Genomic DNA, 22,164 nt, shown 5'->3' on the forward strand with positions numbered 1-22,164 from the left:
TTATCTTGCGCTGCAACCACTACACACGGTGTCATAAGGATTTTTTGCACCTTTAAGGCTATTCTCTCAAGAAGTATGGACTTGCCCCTGATGAATACTACGCACCTATTCAACTGCCCCGCCAAACCTACTCATCTAACTCCAGTGGATCTGTGGAGAACGAACATACAAACATAATAATATAACACTGTTACAACAACAACAAAAATCAAAGCGATTCGAGAGCAGGCCCTATAGTAAACTTTTCCGACATTTTGTGTGGGAGGTACCCGAAGGAGTGGAGTATTTACCCCAACATGTGGGTAAATACCCGAGTATTTACCCAAATGTTGGGTAACAACTCTTTAACTGCCGAACCACTTGACGTAGGCTGACAAAATTTGTCACTCACTGCACAGTGGATCCATCCAAGGGCCAAAATTAAAAAAATAAATGTCAAAATTTTTGTACAACATCTGGCAACACTGACAGCTATGACATGGACCATTTTAAAAATATATTAGCGATATTCTTAAAAATGGCTTCGAAAGTCGGAACATTTGAGTAATATTTTTTGTTGTGAGTAAAACCTATATTTTAAGTGCAAGTAAATATGTATATTCTATACCCACTTGTTTAAAGTATTGTAAAACTATCTATTTTGAAACGATTTCACAACTAAACCCAGGAATTGGGTGTAAGATGTTGTATTGGCGATTCAATATAGTAAATACCCAAATAAATACCCACAAATGGGTACTTAACCGGTATTTACTCACCGTGTGGGTATTTACCCGGTAAATACCATATCTAGTTTGGACATACACTTAAGCCAGGGTTGGCCTCTTGTGCGCTCTAAATTTTAAACCAGGAAGAGATTATTGCTTGGGATTATTATTAAAAAATAATGATTTTAGAAATTCTGTGCCATTGACAAAATCTCTTAAGTTTTTGAACTCGCTTGCCCTAATTTTGCTGAGTTCTGGTATAGTATCGTTACCAAGAAATTGGTTCCTCAGCGTCGCGAAAGCTGGACAATGACAGGGATAGTGTTCCAACGTGTCGTCTTCTCCGCATGCTCTGCATTCGCTGCTTTCCGCTCAACCTATTTTGTGCAGATGCGCTTGTAGCACTAGGTGTCCCGTAAGGAAGTAGTAGACTGACTACTGTCTTTTTACTCATCAAGAGTAGTTCCTTTGTTTTGTCCTAGTCTGGGTTCCCCCATAGGATTTGTGTGCTTTCCCCCTTGTCATAAGAATTCCAGAGGGATATATGAGCATTATTTGCCCATACCTTTAACTCTAGACGCGGAGCTTTAAAACGCTTAGCGTTATCTAGGTTTATTGTAGTTTGCTCCCTTGCATATTTTGTTAAGGAGTTAGCTATGTCGTTACCCTTAATTCCCTCATGTCCTGGTACCCATATAATGTTAACCGAACCATGATTAGAGATGGACAGTGGGTAAATACCCAATGGGTAAATACCCGGTAAATTGGGTAAATTGGGTAAATACCGGGTAAATACCCATTTGTGGGTATTTATTTGGGTATTTACTATATTGAATCGCTAATACAACATCTTAGACCCTATTTCTGGGTTTAGGCTATGAAATCGATTCAAAATGGATAGTTTTACAATACTTTAAACAAGTGGGTAAATACTTGGGTAAATACCCGAGTATTTACCCAAGTGTTGGGTAAAAACTCATTAACTGCCGAACCACTTGACGTAGGCTGAAAAAAATTTGGCTCAAATCTTACTTATGTCAAGAGAATATCTAGCATTGAAAATGGGGTCTCTGGGTCCATGTTTTGATATAGCCCCCATATAACCGTACCTCCCGATTTAAAGTATTTTTTTGTCTATTTTCCTCATTGTACAATCATAGTGGTTGAAATTTGGCGTAGTGAGTTCTCAATATGTAGAAAATACCCTTGCAAAAACTTGTCAACATAGGTCCACGTTTTCTAATAGCCCCCATATAAGTGTACCCCGATTTCGAGTATTTACCCAAATTTTGGGTAAAAACTCTTTAACTGCCGAACCACTTGACGTAGGCTGACAAAACGTGGCATAAATCTTTCTTATGTCAAAAGAACTTCTGGTACTGAACATGGGGTCTCTAGGTCCATGTTTTAATATAGCCCCCATATAGCCGTACCTCACGATTTAAGGTATTTTTCATCTGTTAGCCACATTATACAACCAAATTGGCTGTAAATTGGCACAGTGAGTCCTCAAGGAGTAGAAAATATCCTTGCAAAAATTTGTCAATATAGGTCCACGTTTTCTAATAGCCCCCATATAAGGGTACCCCGATTTCGAGTATTTACCCAATTTTTGGGTAAAAACTCATTAACTGCCGAACCACTTGACGTAGGCTGACAAAATTTGGCTCAAATCTTACCTATGTCAAGAGAATATTTAGCATTGAAAATGGGGTCCTGGGTCCATGTTTTGATATAGCCCACATATAGCCGTACCTCCCGATTTAAGGTATTTTTCATCTATTAGCCACATTTTACAACCAAATTGGCTGTAATTTGGCACAGTCAGTCATCAATGAGCATAAAATATCCTTGCAAATATTTGTCAACGTAGGTCCACGCTTTCTTATAGCCCCCATATATGGGTACCCCGATTTCAAGTATTTACCCAAATATTGGGTAAAAACTCTTTATCTGCCGAACCATTGGCGTAGGCTCACAAAATTTGGCTAGAAACTTTCTTATATCAATAGTATTAAAGGTATTGAAAATGGAGTCCCTGGGTCCAATTTTTGATATAGCCGTACCTCCCGATTTCAGAAACCCATATTGGGGCCACAAGAAAACGTGGACCTACGTCGACAATTATTTGCAAGGATATTTTATACATATTGGGAACCTACTGTACCAAATTACAGTCAGTATGATTGTAAAATGTGGCTAATAGTTAAAAATACCTTAAATCGGGAGGTACGGCTATATGGGGGCTATATCAAAACATGGACCCAGGGACTCAATTTTCAATACCCTTATTAATATTGATATAAGAAAGTTTTGAGCCAAATTTTGTCAGCCAACGTCAACTGGTTCGACAGTTAATGAGTTTTTACCCAATTTTGGGTAAATACTCGAAAACGGGGTACCCTTATATGGGGGCTACAGGAAAACGTGGACCTACGTTGACAAATATGTGCAAGGATATATTATACTCTTTGAGGACTCACTGTGCCAAATTACAGCCAATTTGGTTGTAAAATGTGGCTAATAGATGAAAAATACCTTAAATCGGGAGGTACGGCTATATGGGGGATATATTAAAACATGGACCTAGAGACCCCATGTTCAGTACCAGAAGTTCTTTTGACATAAGAAAGATTTATGCCACGTTTTGTCAGCCTACGTCAAGTGGTTCGGCAGTTAAAGAGTTTTTACCCAAAATTTGGGTAAATACTCGAAATCGGGGTACCCTTATATGGGGGCTATTAGAAAACGTGGACCTGTGTTGACAAGTTTTTGCAAGGGTATTTTCTACATATTGAGAACTCACTATGCCAAATTTCAGCCACTATGATTGTATAATGAGGCAAATAGACAAAAAATACCTTAAATCGGGAGACACGGTTATATGGGGGCTATATCAGAACATGGACCCAGACACCCCATTTTCAATGCTAGATATTCTCTTGACTTAAGTAAGATTTGAGCTAAATTTCGTCAGCCTACGTCAAGTGGTTCGGCAGTTAAGGAGTTTTTACCCAACACTTGGGTAAATACTCGGGTATTTACCCAAGTATTTACCCACTAGTCTAAAGTATTGTAAAACTATCCATTTGAAACGAATTTACAACCTAAACCCAGGAATAGGGTGTAAAATGTTGTATTTGCCATTCAATATAGTAAATACCCAAATAAATACCCACAAATGGGTATTTACCCGGTATTTACCCACCGTGTGGGTATTTACCGGGTAAATACCCGGTAAAAACCATCTCTAACCATGATGGGAGTAGTCGTTAATTGACTTTTTATATTGCAATACAGTTTTTGATTTAACTATCTTGCTTGTTATAGCTTTAATTGCTGCTTTACTATCCGTGGTTGGCCTTGTATTAGCCTTAAACCAGTTCAGACACTCTGTAATCGCTCGGATATCGGCCTGTAGGATCGTGTTGTGATCCGGCAGTCGAAGGGTTTCCTGGTCTTCGATATAGGTGCACATAACTATTTTGATAGTTGTCGAAAAATAACAACAACCAATCGAATCTAAAATAGACACAAAGCACGGTGGACGATTGGTTGTTGTTATTTTTCGACAACTATCAAAATAGTTATGTGCATTCTCTGCAATGTGGGGACACATGACAGTGGGAGTAGTTAATTTGGTTTACATATGCGGCTACGAGAATTTTTAGGTGTTTCGGTTGAATTCGCATTTAAACGAATTCATCAGTCACACTTATTCTTGAGCTCGAGTCGTCATAAAATTGGGGAAGAGTTCTTTGCTTCAATGCAAAGAACTAAGAGAACTGATGAGTCCAAGTGGCGTTGGACGAAACTAGTATTCTCTGCCATCCCCAAAAGTAATCAATTTTAGCTACACCCACTTTAAACTTGTTGTTTTTAAATTTGAAAACAACAAATATGAGATTAAGCTTGACTTGCACACAAATAGTAAGTACAACCACAAAATTTAAAAATCATACACGAGTTTAGTTGTTTTTTTTTTTAGTTCCAATTTTCGTTCGACATAATGAAACAGGCTGTTAATATATTTACATCTTTGGCATTCATTTTTATACCCTCTTTAACATAATATGGAGGGTATAATTATATTTGTCATTCCGTTTGTAACACATCGATATATTCATCGGAGAACCTATAAAGTATATATGTATATATGTATATATACTTGATCAGGGTATAATTCTAAGTCGATATAACCATGTCCGTCCGTTGAAATCAAGATACAGCTCGCAATTTTTAAGATAGGGCTTTGTAATTTGGTATAGAAGTTTATTTTACTCCTAGTATGTTTGGTATTGCAAATGGGCAATATTGGTCTTGATATAGCCCCCATAAAATGGTACCACCTGATTTTCGCTATTTTTATGGTTTTAGTTTCATTATCACACCGAAATGTCAGAAATTTGGTACTTAGTCTTAGCTAGAGGTATACAACTTATATAGAAAGCCCCATAGAAAGGTACCTCCCGATTTTCGGTATTTTGAAGATTGTGGCCTCAATATTCATCCGAAATGACTAAAATTTATTATTTAGTCTTCGCTGGAGGTATAAAACTTTTCCCCAGAATGTTTTCGGTATGATGCGTTCTTGGATTTATTATATGTATTTATTAAGTTGTTAAGTATTGAATGTTTTATTTTAGAATGGAAAAATAATTTTCATACCAAAGACAATATTATAAAACAAAATACAAGGCATTCTACGATTTAAAATAAATATTGAACTGAGTGCAAAACCTACCAGTTTAAAGTGCCTCAATACCCTCTCTCACTCTATCAAATTTAATTTAAATCTAAACATTTTAAAATTTATATTTCCTAATATTTTGGTACAAATGTCAGCAATTTGATCAGCTGTTTTAATATACCTAACATCAATAGTTCCTTGAGCCAAATGATCTCTAAGGAAATGATGTCTGATATCAATATGTTTCGATCTTTTACATTCTGTATTCTTTGCCATAAATATACACCCTTGATTGTCTTCATACATAGGTACAGTTTCTCTGCAACAATATACATATCTTCTAGAATCCCTTTTATCCATATTGATTCTGCTGTAGCAGCACTTAACGCTATGTACTCTGCTTCGGAAGAGGAAGTTGCAACTGTAGCTTGCTTTTTGCTTGACCACGAAATTGTATTTTCAAAAATTTGGAAGACAAATCCACTTACTGACTTTCTGTCTATAAGATCGGAAGCCCAATCAGCGTCAGCATATCCGATTAATGATTCACAACCTTGATTTCGTTTTATAACCAATTTCAATTGCTTTGTACCCTTAATATATCTTAAAATTCTCTTCAACATTTTCCAATGGATTTCTGTTGGAGTTTCTTGAAAACGAGCCATATATCCGATGTGGAAACAAATATCAGGTCTAGTACACAACATCACATACATAAGGCTTCCCAAAAGTTGTCGGTATGGTTGTGTTGTTGGCTCTGATTTTGGAATTTCCTTTAATTTTTCCATCGGAGTTACAACCGAATTGCAATCCATCATTTGAAATTTTTCCAAGATTCTATTTATATTACTTTCCTGTGATAATTTCATAATTCCGTCCTGTTTATTATAATCTATTTTAATGCCCAAAAAGTATTTCAGATGTCCACTATCCGACATGCTGAACTCCTTGCATAGTTCATTTTTCAGAATTTCAATCTCAACTTCGTCGCAACATGCAATTAATAAATCATCAACATATAAAAGTATGTATGTTGTCTTTGAATTTTCATGTTTGACATACAGACAGTAATCATGCTTCGATGGCACAAATCCAATTTTTACAAGGAATGTATTTATTTTCTCATTCCAGCAACGTGGACTTTGTTTTAAACCATACATAGACTTATTAAGACGGAAAATCTCATTCTTGTTAAGAGCAATACCATCTGGGGCTTCCATGAATATTTGTTCTTTTAATTATCCATGTAGGAAAGCGGTTTTGACATCCATTTGGTGGAAAAAGTACCCGCGTTGAACTCCAACTGCTAAAATTACTCTCATAGTTGTAAGTTTAGCTACTGGTGCGAAGGTTTCTTCATAATCTATGCCATGTTTTTGTAAAAACCCTTTAGCCACCAATCTCGCCTTGTATCTTGAAACATCTCCATTTTCATCCTTCTAACACGAAATACCCACTTTGATTTCAGAGGTTTTATATTTTCAGGTTTTTCAACTATGGTCCAAACATTGTTGTCGTTCATTGATTGTACTTCTTCATCTATAGCTTTAAGCCATTCATTTCTGTCTTCTCTTGTTAAAATATCTGCATATGTTTCTGGGTCTTCACCGTTGATATCAACAATATCTGCATTGTAGCTTGTAAAATATTCTTTGAAAACTTTCGGTATAAGACCGCGGGCACTTCTCCTTAAAGCTGGTGACTCATCTTCTTGTGTGTTGAACACATTTTCTTGATCAATGTCTGCTGATGTTTCTTGTACACTATCTGTGTTAAGCCCGTCATCATTTGTCTCTTCCTCATTCGTAATCATTTCGTTACTGTCGCTGGTTGAAACATCTGGATGTTATAACATTTTCTTCATCCCTCTCTTGTTCATTGCTGCGAATTGGTATAACACATCGACCTTCCAAGATATTTTCTGCACCCCTCTCTTGTTCATTGCTATATATTGGTACTATATTATATTGACTTTTCAAAGTATCGTTTTTAAACGGAAATACTGTTTCATTAAACTTAACATCACGTGCTGTCACTACTTTTCTGGTTGTCATATTCCAGATTCTATAGCCATTGTTTGTGTAGCCGATCATAATTCCTTCCATGCTCTTTGGATCTAACTTCTTCCTCTTTTGGTCCGGTATCCAAACATGGGCTTTACAACCAAAAATTCTTAACTTCTTAATATCTGGTTTATTTCCATACCACAGTTCGGCTAGTGTAACTGAACTATCAACACTTCTGGTTGGGCTCCGATTTAACAAGTATACTGCAGCCAAGGCTGCTTCTCCCCACATTTCTTTTGGAGCATTTGATCCAATCAATATTGTTCGAACCTTCTCAACTATAGTTCTGTTAAACCGCTCAGCTACACCATTTTGTTGCGGACTATATGCTATAGTTTCCTCAAGTTGTATTCCTTTCATTTTATAGTATTTCAATTGTTCCTTTGAGCGATATTCTGTACCCTGATCGCAGCGCAAAATTGATATTTTAGTTGAAAATTTTGCACTTACAAAAACTTCGTATTCCTTAAACTTATTGAATACTTCGGACTTGTTTTTAATTAAATAGATAACACCAAAATGAGTAAAATCATCAATGAATGATACATAATATTTGTAACCATCGTGAGTTTTTGGAGAAATGGGCCCACATACATCGCTGTGTATTCTTTCTAAGGCACGAGAACTACGGATGTGCACACCATTGAAGGGTTCTCGACTCTGTTTACCTTTCAAGCATATCTCACACATTCCGAAAAATCTTACATTTCCCATACCAGTCACCATTTCACTTCGACTCATTGACTCAAGGCTTTTTTGATTTATATGGCCTAATCTACAATGCCAAAGCCTTCCCTCATCATTAGAACACAAATAAGAACAGTTTATACATTTAATGAATTTAAGTTCAAAAACATTACCTCTAGGTTCGGCTATGGCTAATTCTTTACCATTGTTTAAAATTGCTGCATTATTTTTCTTGGAAACTACCTCTAACCCTGCTTGTGTTATCTTGCTAACAGATAGCAAATTTTCTCTCAAATTTGGTACATAAAGAACATTTTTAAGAATAATACGTTGACCAGTAGATGTGTGTCCATGTATATCACCCATTTCATTTGCAGTCAGCAGCTCACCATCTTTGACAATACTTATTGTTAAAGGTATCTTCATCGTTCTCAGGTCATGAAAAAGACTTCGATTGTTTGAGATATGTTCGCTTGATCCTGAATCCAAAAGAAAATTCATGTTGGTAGCGTTACTCCTATTTTCATTTACCATAAAGCACACTAATTCATCTTCACTTTGATCATCAGAACTATGAACCTTGGCTTTTTGATGGTTCATTGATAAATTTGCTTCTTTTTTGAACCGGCAATTCATTTTCATATGCCCCATTTTTCCGCAATTGTGGCATTTTCAGTTGAATTTTAATTTATTACTCTTGCGAGCAATAAATACTGCTCCTGATTTTTCAACATCATAATCTCCAATTCGATCACCCCTTTTTCTCTCCTCAGCTAGTAAACGTTGTTTTACTACCGATAATGTTAACTCGTCCTCTTTCATATTTTCCAAAGCTGTTATTAGGGGGTCATAACTTTTCGGCAGACTTACAAACAGTTGCGATACCAAATCGCGCTCATCTAATTTTGCTCCAGCTGACTTTAATTGGCGTACCAGACTGTCGAATTCCAAGAAATGATCCATCATTTTTGTATCTTCTGATAACTTCAATTTTGCTAACTGCTTCCTTAATATTGTCTGATTTGTAGAAGATCTCACCGTAAACACGTTCTTTAAATCATCCAACATTTGCTTTGCAGAAGTTTTATCTCTTACATAATCCAAATAATCGTCATGGATACAACTGACTATAATACATTTAGCTTTCTTATCTTATTAGCATCGTCTCTCAAGTTCGATTCAATTACTTCCAACACATCAATGTTCGGCTGTAGTACCCGATGACTTTTTCTTGGCCGTCTATTTCCTGGGAAAGGACACCACCGATCCCGTATGCACTGGCGTCAGTGTCCAACACAAACTTACCACCGGGTACAGGGTACGCCAAAAGAGGAGCTTTGCAGAGCATGTCTTTGAGTTTTTGGAATGCCTCTTCCTGGTCGTTGCTCCATAGAAATTTCTGCCCTTTTTGAGTCAGTCGGTGTAAGCTTGCGGCAATGTTGGCAAAATTGGGGACAAACCGACGGTAATAGGTGCAGAGACCCAGAAAGCTTCGCAGCTCATGGAGGTTTCGAGGCTGCGGCCAGTCTCTGACGGCTTTAATCTTCTCGCTATCCGTCGATATGCCCTCCGTCGTCACATGGTGCCCCAGGAACTTCACCTCTCGCTGGAAGAGGTTACACTTCTTCGGGTTAAGTTTTAGACCCGAAGACGATAGCTGCTGGAGTACATTCCTTAAATTCGTGAGGTGTTCGTCGAAGGTCTGTCCCATGACTATGATGTCATCCAAGTATATAAGGCACGACTTCCACTGCAACCCTTTCAGCACCCGCTCCATCAGCCTTTCAAAGGCTAAGGTGTCTAGTGTGTCATCGATTCTTGGGAGCGGGTAGCTATCTTTCTTGGTGACATCATTTAGTTTTCTGTAATCCACACAAAATCTGGTACTTCCATCTTTCTTCTTGACCAGTACTACTGGGGAACACCAGGGACTCGACGACGGTTCGATCACACCACTCTCCTCCATTTCGCTTATCAACTTTTGGACTTCGTCCCTTTTTGCCAGTGGAACGCTTCTTGGGGCCTGTTTTATTGGTCTTGCGTCTGCTGTGTTTATTTCACCGATGTTCTTCCTTGATGCCCTTTTGTAGACGCAAAGGTAGAGGCATGTTTCCATAATAACTGCTTGGCCTTGTTCTTCTCGGAAGGTGATAAGTTGTGTGTCCACTCTTTGATGTAACCATCGAGGTGCTTCTTTTCCGTGGCTGCTGATTTTTCGGTGTTATTTTCCAAATTGATTACAGCTTCGGCTGGTGTACATTGTCCAAAGTCGGAAAATTGGCAAATTTGTTCTTGCTTATCTGACAGGTTCAAAACTCTAACTGGAATCAATCCATCGTCGTTGCTTTTCACCAGGTCATTCGCTATTAAGATGTTACTATTTTTGTTCTCTGCTGGTTCCACCACCCACAATTTCCCGACTCCACAATCTCCATCCATTGGTACCCATATCAATGTTTCGGCACAAGGCGGAATAATCTCTGGATGTTCCGTAGTCAGACGTCTAATAGGTGTGTTTTCATCGTAGCCCATATTTAATGGAATTTCCACATTGGACCATGTCATCACACGTTCTTTCATATCCAGATTAAGACCAAAGGCAATCATAAAATCTGCGCCTATGATAACTTCGTCTACGATATCAGCCACTATAAACTCGTAATCGACCGATTTATTGGCAATAGTAAGTCTCACGGTTATCTTTCCATGTACTGCCGCAGGCTCCCCCGTTACTGTGCGCAGTCTGACTCCATTTAGTGGCGTTATCTTTCCTTTTGCCAGATCTGATCTGATGATTGACTTTGATGCGCCTGTATCCAAGGTCAGAATTCGCTTGTCGCCATTGATGTAACCAGTTGTTGTAAGGTAGTGGTTTTTCTGCCGTACAATCGCTATGGAGATTGTGGGGCCGTCGTCGATGGGAGCCAGTTCACGCCCCGCTGGACTGGCTCGATTTAGTTTAACGGTGACTCATTTGCAGAACGTTGAACCACTCTTTTACTTTCCCTTGACGGGGGTGGTGACGATGACCTCGATCGCTTGCGCTTCGCTCTACAATCACGCGCAAAATGACCCATTTTGTCGCAATTGTGACACCTACCCCTGGCCTTAGTTGGTGCTGCCGTATAACGTTCTTCCCTTAATGCCTGCTTCAATGCTGCCACCATCTCGTTAGTAAGAGATTTGGGTTCATCGAACTCGGTATCCAGTTTGCGGACCTTGTGAGTCTGGGGATTGGTGATTATTCTTGCCGTCTCTTATGTAAGGGCGTACGACACGGTTTCAGCAAATGACGATTTTGGTGACACATATGTTGCACGTTTGATCTCGGCGTCACGTATACCACTCACAAATGTTTCGATTTTCATACGGTCCAACAATGGATGGTTTTCTCCTGGATACGTCATTAGCACCAAACGTTCTACCTCCGTTGCGAAGTCCTGTAAGGTCTCATTTGGCCTCTGTATTCTTCCCCTTAATTCCATTAAGTAGATGTTTTGCTTATGTTCGCCACCGTACTTACGTTCGAGAGCAGCCATTATATCCCCATAACTGTTTCTAGAAGCGGCGGGAATACTCTGTAATACGTCAGCAGCATCACCCTTCAATGCCATAAGGAGTGATACCGCCTTTTCGTTGTCGTTCCAAGAATCTCTAGCAGCCACTGTCTCGAACTGTAATTTGAACACATTGAAAGAGGTTGAGCCGTCGAACACAGGAGGCTTGATTTTTAACGTGTTATGAATAGCTCTCACTGGGCCATCTTTGATTTCCAGTTCCGACATTTTCTTTTCTATGCCCAGAATCTTCTCATCTTGAGCCAGAAATTTCTCGTCAACAGACAAAATCTTTTTATCCAACTCTTTAATTTGTACCTCCACGTTTTCTACTCTCTTTTCAATCACCATCGGGATGTTCTCGAGTTTCTCGTTAATTGTTCTAGAATTTACCTCTAATTTCTCTTCCATGCCCTTAGCGATTTTTCTAGAGTTCCCTTCTAACTTTTCCTCTAATTTTCTGGAATATTCTTCACTCTTTCTGGAATTTTCTTCCATTTTAGCATCTAATTTCTCCATAATTTTACTGGAATTTTCTTCAACCATTCTGCAATTTTCCGCTTTCATTTCCATCACAAGTCTGGAAGTTTCTTCATTCTTTCTAGACATCTCTTCTAACATCTTACAGTTGTCAGATTTCATTTCCGCCATAAGTCTGGAAGTTTCTTCATTTTTCTTGTTCATTTCCAGCATCATCATAGCCAGCATTGATTTCAAATCGTCACCCCTGGCAGCTACCGACGAAACTTCCTCAACGCTGGATTCGCACTTTGCCGATAACTCGACTTCCTCCTTACCGTCGAACTCATATTCATCGATGTTCATTCCACGGCGCTCGAACTCTTCCAACAAGCGTTTTTGTAGTTCGGCCTTGTTGCCAGTAGAACACGACTCCAACTTACTTAGCTCCTTCTTCAAGTCTTCCACTCGTAGATCCTTAAACTTCATTGTAGGATGGTCTTAATCTCACTGCTGACACCAATTGTTACGGAATTAGGTTTAACTAATCTCCGTGTAGACGTTGTTTTATTCCCCGATACGATTTGTACCAAATAAAACAGGGTTCGTTTTAGATTACGTTTCTACAATGCTTTATTTACTTTATTACACTTATTCGGAACTGACTGTTATAGCTAAGTACACAGCTTTACTTTACTTCTTTACTAGTCGATGTTTACACTTCGGTATAAAATTCACAACTAACTCGTCATTGCCAGTTCCCCTGTATTTATATACCAAAGTCTCCCTGTTCGAGAGTCATCTAGAAAATGTCTGGCAACTCTTCGAATATGTACAACGAACACACAGACGCACATTCGCACTAATGGGTACTTTACACGATATGTTTTTTGCATATGAGTTGTCACTTCTCCAATACAAAATGTATACGCAAAGTGACAACTCATATGTAAAATACATATCGTGTAAAGTACCCATAAGCGAACAACCAGACTCACATACATGGGGGATGATCAATGACGTAATTACAACAACAAATAAATGCAAGAAAAGAAGTAACAAACTAAACGATAATTACATGATTTTGGCAAAACAAACAAAAGAACATTAACAAAAGGTAATGTAACGACTAGAATGATGAAGAGAGTTCTACATGGTTGTTGTTGTTGCTTAAATAAAATAACTGCGTAATAAAACGTTACGTTACAATTCAAATTTTTAAATTAACGGAAATTAAACTAAATTAACTTAAACCTATCAGTTACATTCGTAACAATATATTCTAAAAATAAGAGAGAGTGTACACATTTCTAAAAACTTGTTATAAAATAAAAACTAAAAACCTAAGTTGCGAACATTTTTATGTGCAAAATTTTCAAAACATGAGAATGTGTGTGGGAATTTTATGGATTGAGGGAAATCAAAATAGTTTTGATTTTCAAAATGAACCCCAGTCAATCCGATGAACATGGTTTATTTTAAAAATTGTCAAAAAGTAATTTTGAAAAAAAGAACATTGTGTTTGTGAAGAAATAAAAAAAAAACAAATTAATTTAAATCTCACTCTCCCCTAAAAAGGCAAAAACTTAAAAATAAAAATTCAGCTGAGCCCGGCTGGGATTCGAACCTGGGTCTTCACCACCTAGCAGACAAAGTTGCTACCGTCTCGGCGTTCTGAGCCACAATCCACTTAAAAATCTTTCGATGTGAAAGACATATACAGTCTACGATGGAAAAAACCCATTGGCTGTAATATGAATGTAATATTGAAAATTGATTTCTGGAATAGAAGGGGGACAAATGAGTCATCTTTGGAAATGAAAAAGCTTCAATTTGAAATTCACAAATGCAAATTTGCAATCTTGGATGTATAAATAGGGGCTCCAAATGGCGAAAATTGTCTAGCAACAACATCTAATATGCCTGAGGATGTTAGCCTAACCAGCTAACCAGCTAACGAAACGATCGTCGCATAGCGGTTGATGTGTGTGTAGGACTTCGCTAGATATCAATTTTTCAATGTAATCTCCCTAGTAGCCCGTTTAGACTAGTCATTTTAAATCGACTCAATTTCTAAATCCAACTTTCAAATCCTAGTTGTTTAGACTAGTCTAAAATGATATAAGATGCCAGTCAGCTGATCTTTCTTTACGTATACATACGCGAATTTGCAAAAAAAATTGCTTGAAAATTAAAAATGGAATGGAATACTGCAAAAAATAATCTGACAAATTGCTATTAAATATGTTGTTTACAATTTATATTAAATTAAAGCTACATCCATTTTATTTTTATTTAATTTTTTTTTCTATTTTTCCGCTTCTGTTTGTTTTTGTGTGTTTGTGTTTACAGTTATTTGAAAAATGTAAATAATAGGTTTATGACTTTTTTACAATAAAATCTTAATTACATGGTGATTCGATAGAAAAACGCTCACTCACAAAAAGCTTTTAAAGTTTTTATACATAGATGAGCTTTTTGGAAAAAAATTGGAGTCACTTTAAGCACATAAATAACACAAAGCAATCGTTAAAGCCACCCGACATATCCAGAATAACATAAGCTTTTGTTTCTCACCAATTTTGTCGTCATATTATTACATATATATCATTTTATATCATATATAGCTTTATTCCATGTATCACATAAATTGAAAGTGGTTTGTGCGGGACCTTTTTCAATATTTAAATGGAATAAAGTTATGAATAAAATTAGTGAAATAAATTATGTAGTCATTAATAGGCAAAATGTCATTTATTCGTGCAATAGGAAAAAAATTATGGAGAAAATTTTATTTCATTTCATAGGATTTTCCATGGTTCAATTATTAGAAGGTTGGGCAGGTTCATGAAATTATAAAAAAACAACTCTGATGCCGGTTTGCTTATAACTTCAAATGAATAATAACAAATGCAACAGGTTTTGTTTATTTGAAATATTGTCAAATATTAAAATTGAAAACTTTTTATATATGTATGTCTACCTTTTAGTATAGGAATTTTGAAATTATTAGCCCAATTTGCCCTTGTACTTGGGATTTTGTATTCTACCCAAAATTGTTTATAAATTCCACGTACCATATAACTGTACCTGCAGATTTTAGCTCAGAAAACTAGACGGTGGAGGATACAAAACGTTCGCCAGGCCCAATGGACACTGAGCTCACCGTGGTGCCACCTTGCGAGCTACCGTTAACATCTGGAAAGGGTAGTGAGCTAACATGTTTACTCATAAGAACGTAAAAAACTTGAGTTGGACATTGGGCTAATAACCCATCCCACCAAAAGACCGTACTATGGAAAACAAAGAAACAGAAAACAATCCCCTCTTAGGTTAACGACCTCGCAAGTGCTTTATGGAGCATAAACAGCGAATCTATACCAGGAATGTGAAGTTTACGCTTTGGCAGATGTACTTGAAAAATACAAGCATGATTGGATTGGGAAAGGCGTCACAACAACATATAAAGGTGGCGCTCTGTATTATGACACAACGCATGAGTTTGGTTGCGGATTTGTAGTTTGTCGGATGTAAAAGGGTCTGGTATCCAGCTTCACACCAGTGATTGAAATGTTTGCTACAATTTGTATAGAAGCAACATTTTTCAGCATCAGTTTTAATTGTGCTCATGCATCCACAGAACACTAGGAACAGACCAAAGACATATTTTATGAGCGCTTAGAAGAAACGCGTGATTATTGTCCTGCCCATGACATTACATTTATTTTATGCGATTTTAATGCCGAAATTGGAAAGGAGAATAACTTTGGCCAAACAGTCCGAAAATTCAGTCTTCCCAGTGAAACTTTTGACAAAGTAATCAGGTTGATAGATAGAAATGGTAGTTAGCAGTACCAGATTTAAGCATCTCGACATTCATCGTTCCGAGGAGCTAACATGGACTCGGATCACCATATTGTTGCAGCAACGGTACGTAATACGAATCCGATTAAACTTTGCAAATAAAGTACGAACAGACGCAACACGGAAGTTGGACATCGGTAAGCTGCAATCACAACACATAGCCACATCATATTCCACTCATCTGGCCCAATTTGTTTTCAAAATTCCATATTTATCTTTGTTCGTATCCAATTTGATTTTGAATAAATTTATTTTGTCGTTTGTCAACTCTGTCAAAAGTGTTTTGACACAATAGGAGGACCTCAGGAAAAAATTGTAATCAGATGTTTGCTGTGTCCTACCTTTCAATGATTGTACCATGATTTTGCATTAGTTCTTTGCAGTGAATAAATATACATTCCATGGAATTTATTTTGAATTGATTTTTCAATTCATTTAAAAATTGATTCGCAAGCAAGCATTTGAGGATATGGGAGATGGTAACATCTATTAAGCGAGGATTTTTCACTGATTTGAGACCTCAGGGCCATTTGGAAAAGTTATTTAAAATAGTTGTGGTAACTTTGAATTAATATTTATGGCCTGTTTCTCTAGGACGATTCGAATTAAAATTCGTTCAAATTACTACCAAACTCATGTTTTTGTAGATCATTTTTGTTTGATAATAGTTCGATCGAAATATAATATAATGAATATAAAACAATGGAATATCTCAAATAAATCATTATAAAAAGCGACTTAGTACAAAATCAAATATTTTTATTCTAGAAAGTTAGATTTTATAACTCAAAAATACCCAAAAACATCTTAAAATGCTTCTTGCATAGAGTCATCTAAAATTGATTGCATTCTAGCTGCACCATGTCCTTGTAAAAATCATGACTTCTTTCACGTAAAAAGACATAGCCACTTGCACTCATGATTCACCTACTTTTTTGGCTACAAACAAAGATGCAGTCTGATATTTCTTGCACCCATGATTATCTTTTTGGATACAAACATTTTGCTAAGTAATTAAAATACCATAAAATAAATTGTTTCTTGTGTTTTTAAGAATTTTATTTGCAAAAAAGTTATTATAAATGTAAACATTGCTAAAATGTGAAAATTTTATGAAATGGATTTAAATCGGACATTGTCAAAATGTGAAGAACGGAATGCATTTTTCATGACTCTGCGTGGACTGCTTCTAAAAAAGCTATCCAAACACTACTTCACATAGAACAACTTCAAATAAATTTTGCTGGGTTGCTGTAGTTTGTATCTCCTATGCTTGGTTTACATTTACGAAATCCACTCGATTTCAACTGTCAATTCCTTTGCTTAAACGTCAAATGAAATCCAATCGATTTCAGATTAGTTTTCATTTGACGTATACGCAAAGGAATTGACAGTTGAAATCGAGTGGATTTCGTAAATGTAAACCAAGAACTACAAAATGGGGAAGTTGTTAATGCAAATGTGGCATAAGACGAAGCAATTTTTGCTCTCTCGCTCTTAACAATTGCTTCCAGTTTTACCACATTTTTGGGGTAAAGAAAGGCTTTTGCAGGTTAAAAATGCTAAGGAATAGTAAAAATTTTAAACTCAGGCACGTAAAGGAACATGTTGATCTCATTTTCAATTTTCTTAAAATAAATTATCTTATTATTTAAGCTGATGGCTTTTGCAGACCGTTTGTTATTTTCCTTATATCTGATATTAGTACAATTGTTTTTAAATAAAAATATAGATTTATTAATATTTTCTCTGATTTATTTATTTATTTATTTATTAATTTGAATTAACGGAATGGTTAACAAAAGAGGTTATACAAAAGATGGCGCTACCCAGTTGGCAACTCGACAAACTGGGGTACTATACTTCTCTTACAATTATGGATACAACTCTGTGTTTATGCATTTGACATTTTACCCAGCAACAACAGCTGTTTCTGATAGCTGTCGTTTCATTGGTGTGAGGTTGGTGTGTGAGTGGAAAATAATTTTTATTCAATAAATGGAAATTTTAATTTCTTTTAATTTTTTCACAGACTATTGCAAAAAACATGGCTTCGGAAACAGGTGGAGTGAAACCTATGACCATCGCCGGCCGTATGGTCCGTGAGCGGGAGCGTTTGGTCGGTATGAGCGACCAAGAACGCGCCTGGCGCAAGCAATGGCTCAAAGATTTGGAATTGCACCATGGACCACGTCAAGTGCCAGCCTTGGAAAAGGAATTAATGAACCCCATTAAACGTGCCTACAGAGCACCTTTGGATGCTGTTCACAAAGCTTTAACACCTGTTTTGGTATGTTTTTAGTGGCATCGTAGAACATGCAGGCTACCAACCAATCATTATAGAATTATGTAATGATGTTGCAATTTTTTGAATTTTTTGTTATTCCTTGGAAATTTTTAAAAATAATTCTTGTTATGCTTCTATTTTCCATAAAGGGTTTCCAACGTGCTTGGACTGTACGCTTTTGGACCGGCAAAGTTGCGCTTTTGTCAACATTTATTCTATCCGCCCATTACTATTTCAAATACAATCGCAATGTAAGTGCACCAACAACAACAATATGAAAAATTGAGTATAAACATAACATTGCTCTATCTTTACGTAGGATTGGACTCGTAAAGGTGGATGGCGCGTAATTACCTCTCGCAAAGCCTGCAATCCCGGTGATGAAGGTTTCCCCAAGGTGTCCGATAGAACACAACCTTCTGATTATGCTGCCCGTGGATTTAAACAATCGCCCATATAATGCTTTTATGTGTCGTGTAAATGCTTGGCATTTTCCCCTCAACAATATAAACAAAAACATTTAAGTTATAAGTGAATAGAGAATTATTTCAATACAGATTCGATGATGATAACACAATGAAAAAACATTTCTTCTAAATTTTTTTACTCCAAGTAATGCCGTGAAATTATGCTGATCTAAGTTGAAAAGATTTAACCTTTTTTCTTTATTTTTTCACCTACTTCATTTCTGGGTAATTATTACAATTTCTTTTTAGCTGGCATTACTCAGTTTCTTCTGTAATGCATGCAGTTCATATCAAGTCGACGTTGTAAATTGTTGTTATTCGCTTATTGTAAAAGTTGTGCTTTCGCGACCCAACAACAACAGTGTCCCAATGTTATAAGTGCCATTTAAAACTACTTCAACAATAATGAATCAAAATGCGTAAAAATATTAAATTCTAAAATTAACATGTATTGCGATATTTTTTTTTAAAAGCTCTGTTAAAATATTGATGGTTTTTATGGTGCCTGTCTAATAACAGATTATATCAGGATCTAACAATTTCTTCGAAGCTACTCTGGTACAATTTCTTCGAAGCTACTATGGTTTCTACCATCTTGAAGACCAATTGCCTTGTAATAGGAAAAAACGTGTCGAACATCTTATAAAAAAATGGTTACAGTGCATACTATGAAATAAAAATCAGAATATTTTTGATTAGTTAGATTTTGGCATGTTCTCTACTGTATATATGTAGGTCATATGAAAAGTGACGTATTAATTTTGAAAGCATAAATTCGTAAAATATTGAATAAAGCAGTTGGAAAATGTTAACATATATGTATAAGACTAAAAGTTTCTTAACGAATGTTGTAAAGGAAAGTAGTGTTAGCTAATCTGGAGATGAATATACCAAACCCAAAAAGGAAACCACTTAAGTAATTATGAAATGTGAGTACTATAATTGGATATTTTCTAACTACTTCAATCAATATTTAGTATATCTGTCTTGAGTTTTCTCTGAAATTAAAGATAGAATCTGATGATGCGTGAAAGTTCTTGTTGTGTGTGTCTGTTTTTGATAGTGGGGTTGGATTGATCCACTTCTGTCGAATAGACCCTTACGTATGTACGAGTATATTGACTTTTTTTGTGGGCGTAGAGTTGCAAAAACTAGTGGGCTGTTTCTTGAGGAGCATATGTACATATGTCTTTTTATATCGGATTTATTCGCAATTTGTGTGATTAGAGCACAATAAACAAACCTACACCCAGCAAAATGTTCGATGCCAAAGATGCCATTCAATCATGGGTGAAAGTGATCTGGCATGTCATCATTTTAGCATCTTCATCGATGAATTTTGTATGAGCGTGGACCCCAAAAGATGCTATTGTTTGTTTGTTTTGACATGTCATTTTCACCAATGCTGTGGCATGTCTTCCACCAATGGCACATGTCATTTTCACCAACCCTTTGCAATGGCATCAACATTACGACGAGAGTTTTAACAACGTTGGTTGTGATTTCGAGTCTCCGACAACATCAAGCCTTTGTAAATAATTAATCTTATATATTTAGAAAAATGTGTATACATAAATAAAAACTCAAAATTCATTTCTATTGGATCGATGGAATGGGTTCAAATGCTGATGAAAAGATCGGATCTTTCATGACTTCCTTTGCATGGGTTCAAATGCTGATGAAAAGATCGGATCTTTCACGACTTCCTTTGCATTTGTTCAAATGCTAATGAAAAGATCGGATCTTTCTTTGGATCGGCTTCGTTTGAACCATTGCAAAAGATGCAATGAAATCACGCCATCGCATGGAACCCCTTCCTTCAAATTTTGCTGGGACAGTTGTGTGTGCTCTGGAGAACAACACTTTAAATGCGTCATGTCTTCCCGTGTTTTTACGTATTTTGATTTGTCTGTTGTTATTGTAGCAACGCAAATATGTTCGGTTGTTTATTATTTCAGTTATCAGGTCCTGGTTCCTCTGTATCGAGACTCAAAATTCTACAATTTGGACTGGTTGCGTCCATAAAAAATCAGGATACAAGTGAGTGGCACAGCGTGTGGTCCCAAACCACATGTGTTGGGTATCGTTGCATCAATTCGAGCTCGATACAAATTGAGGAGGCAGAATTGTCCGGATCATAACTGGGCTAAAACCACTCGGTTTTGCCTTGGCTGCTGGCGTTCTTCTGCTGTGGTGGATTGGGTTGGTTCCCAAGTACACTATCTCTGCGCGACTGCATCAGTGTGAATGCTATCCAAAGCTGACTGATAGGCCCCTTGGTCTAGAGGTTCTCGTTTATACCTTTAGACCTCTCTCTAGATCTTGAAGATCTCTCCTGACGTGCCTGGGTGGGGAAGTCTTTCCGTTAAATCGCGACAAGGATGCTCACTGCGATAACGCCCAAGCATGTTATGCATTTACAACATCCTGTTGTATTGATGAACCGGTAAAACCTTCGCCTTCTCTTGAACATGGTCCACTGGTGTCAATAGACCTACGGTCAATAAACAAAAAAGTATACGTAAATCAATAACCGGGTACATTTGTACCCATTTAAAAAAACGCTATAACTCGTTGAAAAAATGAGATATTTATGAGGGGTTTTTTGCAGATTGGTCTGTAAGGATAATTTTAAACCCAAAATTGATGCATATGCGAGGAAAATTGCTAGAAAAAGAACTTGAAATAAGGTGTTTTCCCATCTTTCTTCAGTTTTTTGTGGCCCTACGCACAATAGGACCTTCGCGGTGGACCAAGAATGTCAGCAACCGCCACTGTTTTAAAATTTTTGTTGAATGAGGTATACGACGTAAGGTCCCAAATATATGTTTGAAGGGGATAGGTTTGTTTTTGAATAACTTAAGGAAGACGATGATGATAGTGAAATTGACTGACAGAGTGATATTGATGAAGATAGTGGCACAGTGTGCTTTACAGCTTAAGACGGCTCTTTATGGAGAAAAACGTGTTCGATTTAGAGGACGCTAATGTTCGATAAAAAAACTGAAATTTTGTCAAAAGCAAGTACATTCAAATGATTTCTATGCTTTCAAAGGGTCCTTATTATTGTACGCAACGCAAATAAAAAAGTCAATGATACAAATGTATAGTCCCAATTAACATTAGGCGAATTTACTTGCGGCAATTGTCAGTTTGATGGAGAGAGAGGTGAGGTATATGGTAACCCTTTGCCTCTCAACACCCTCTCTCAACCACAAACTGACAATTGCCGCAAGTAAACTCGCCTAATGTAAATTGGGACATACAACAAACAAGAACTAAAGTGAAGAAAATGAGGAAGTATGTGGAAGAATGTAACCGCAGAGGGAATGTATTTTTTATGGGAATACTTATAATGATTAGGGCAGATCATTCCAATG

The 22,164-nt window shown here is 36.8% G+C and overlaps 1 protein-coding gene across 3 annotated transcripts in view; it reads left to right on the top strand.

Moving 5' to 3' along the window:
- Window positions 1–19,598, top strand: part of ND-B17 (NADH dehydrogenase (ubiquinone) B17 subunit) — a 333,680-nt gene extending 314,082 nt beyond the window's left edge. The window contains exons 3-6 of one of the 3 annotated variants that reach the window (XM_073968062.1): window positions 17,838–17,995; window positions 18,063–18,320; window positions 18,467–18,568; window positions 18,637–19,598. In XM_073968062.1, coding sequence (XP_073824163.1) covers window positions 17,838–17,995; window positions 18,063–18,320; window positions 18,467–18,568; window positions 18,637–18,777 — 659 coding nt within the window. In that variant the 3' untranslated portion in view covers window positions 18,778–19,598. Of the gene's footprint in view, window positions 1–17,837; window positions 18,000–18,062; window positions 18,321–18,466; window positions 18,569–18,636 lie in introns of those variants that run through there. The other 2 variants (XM_073968064.1, XM_073968063.1) reach the window with 2 other exon arrangements.
- The last annotated feature ends 2,566 nt before the right edge of the window (window positions 19,599–22,164 follow it).

Source organism: Musca autumnalis, unplaced genomic scaffold (genome assembly GCF_047663935.1).
Source record: "Musca autumnalis isolate F117 unplaced genomic scaffold, ASM4766393v1 scaffold_2, whole genome shotgun sequence".
Taxonomy (NCBI): Eukaryota; Metazoa; Arthropoda; class Insecta; order Diptera; family Muscidae; genus Musca; species Musca autumnalis.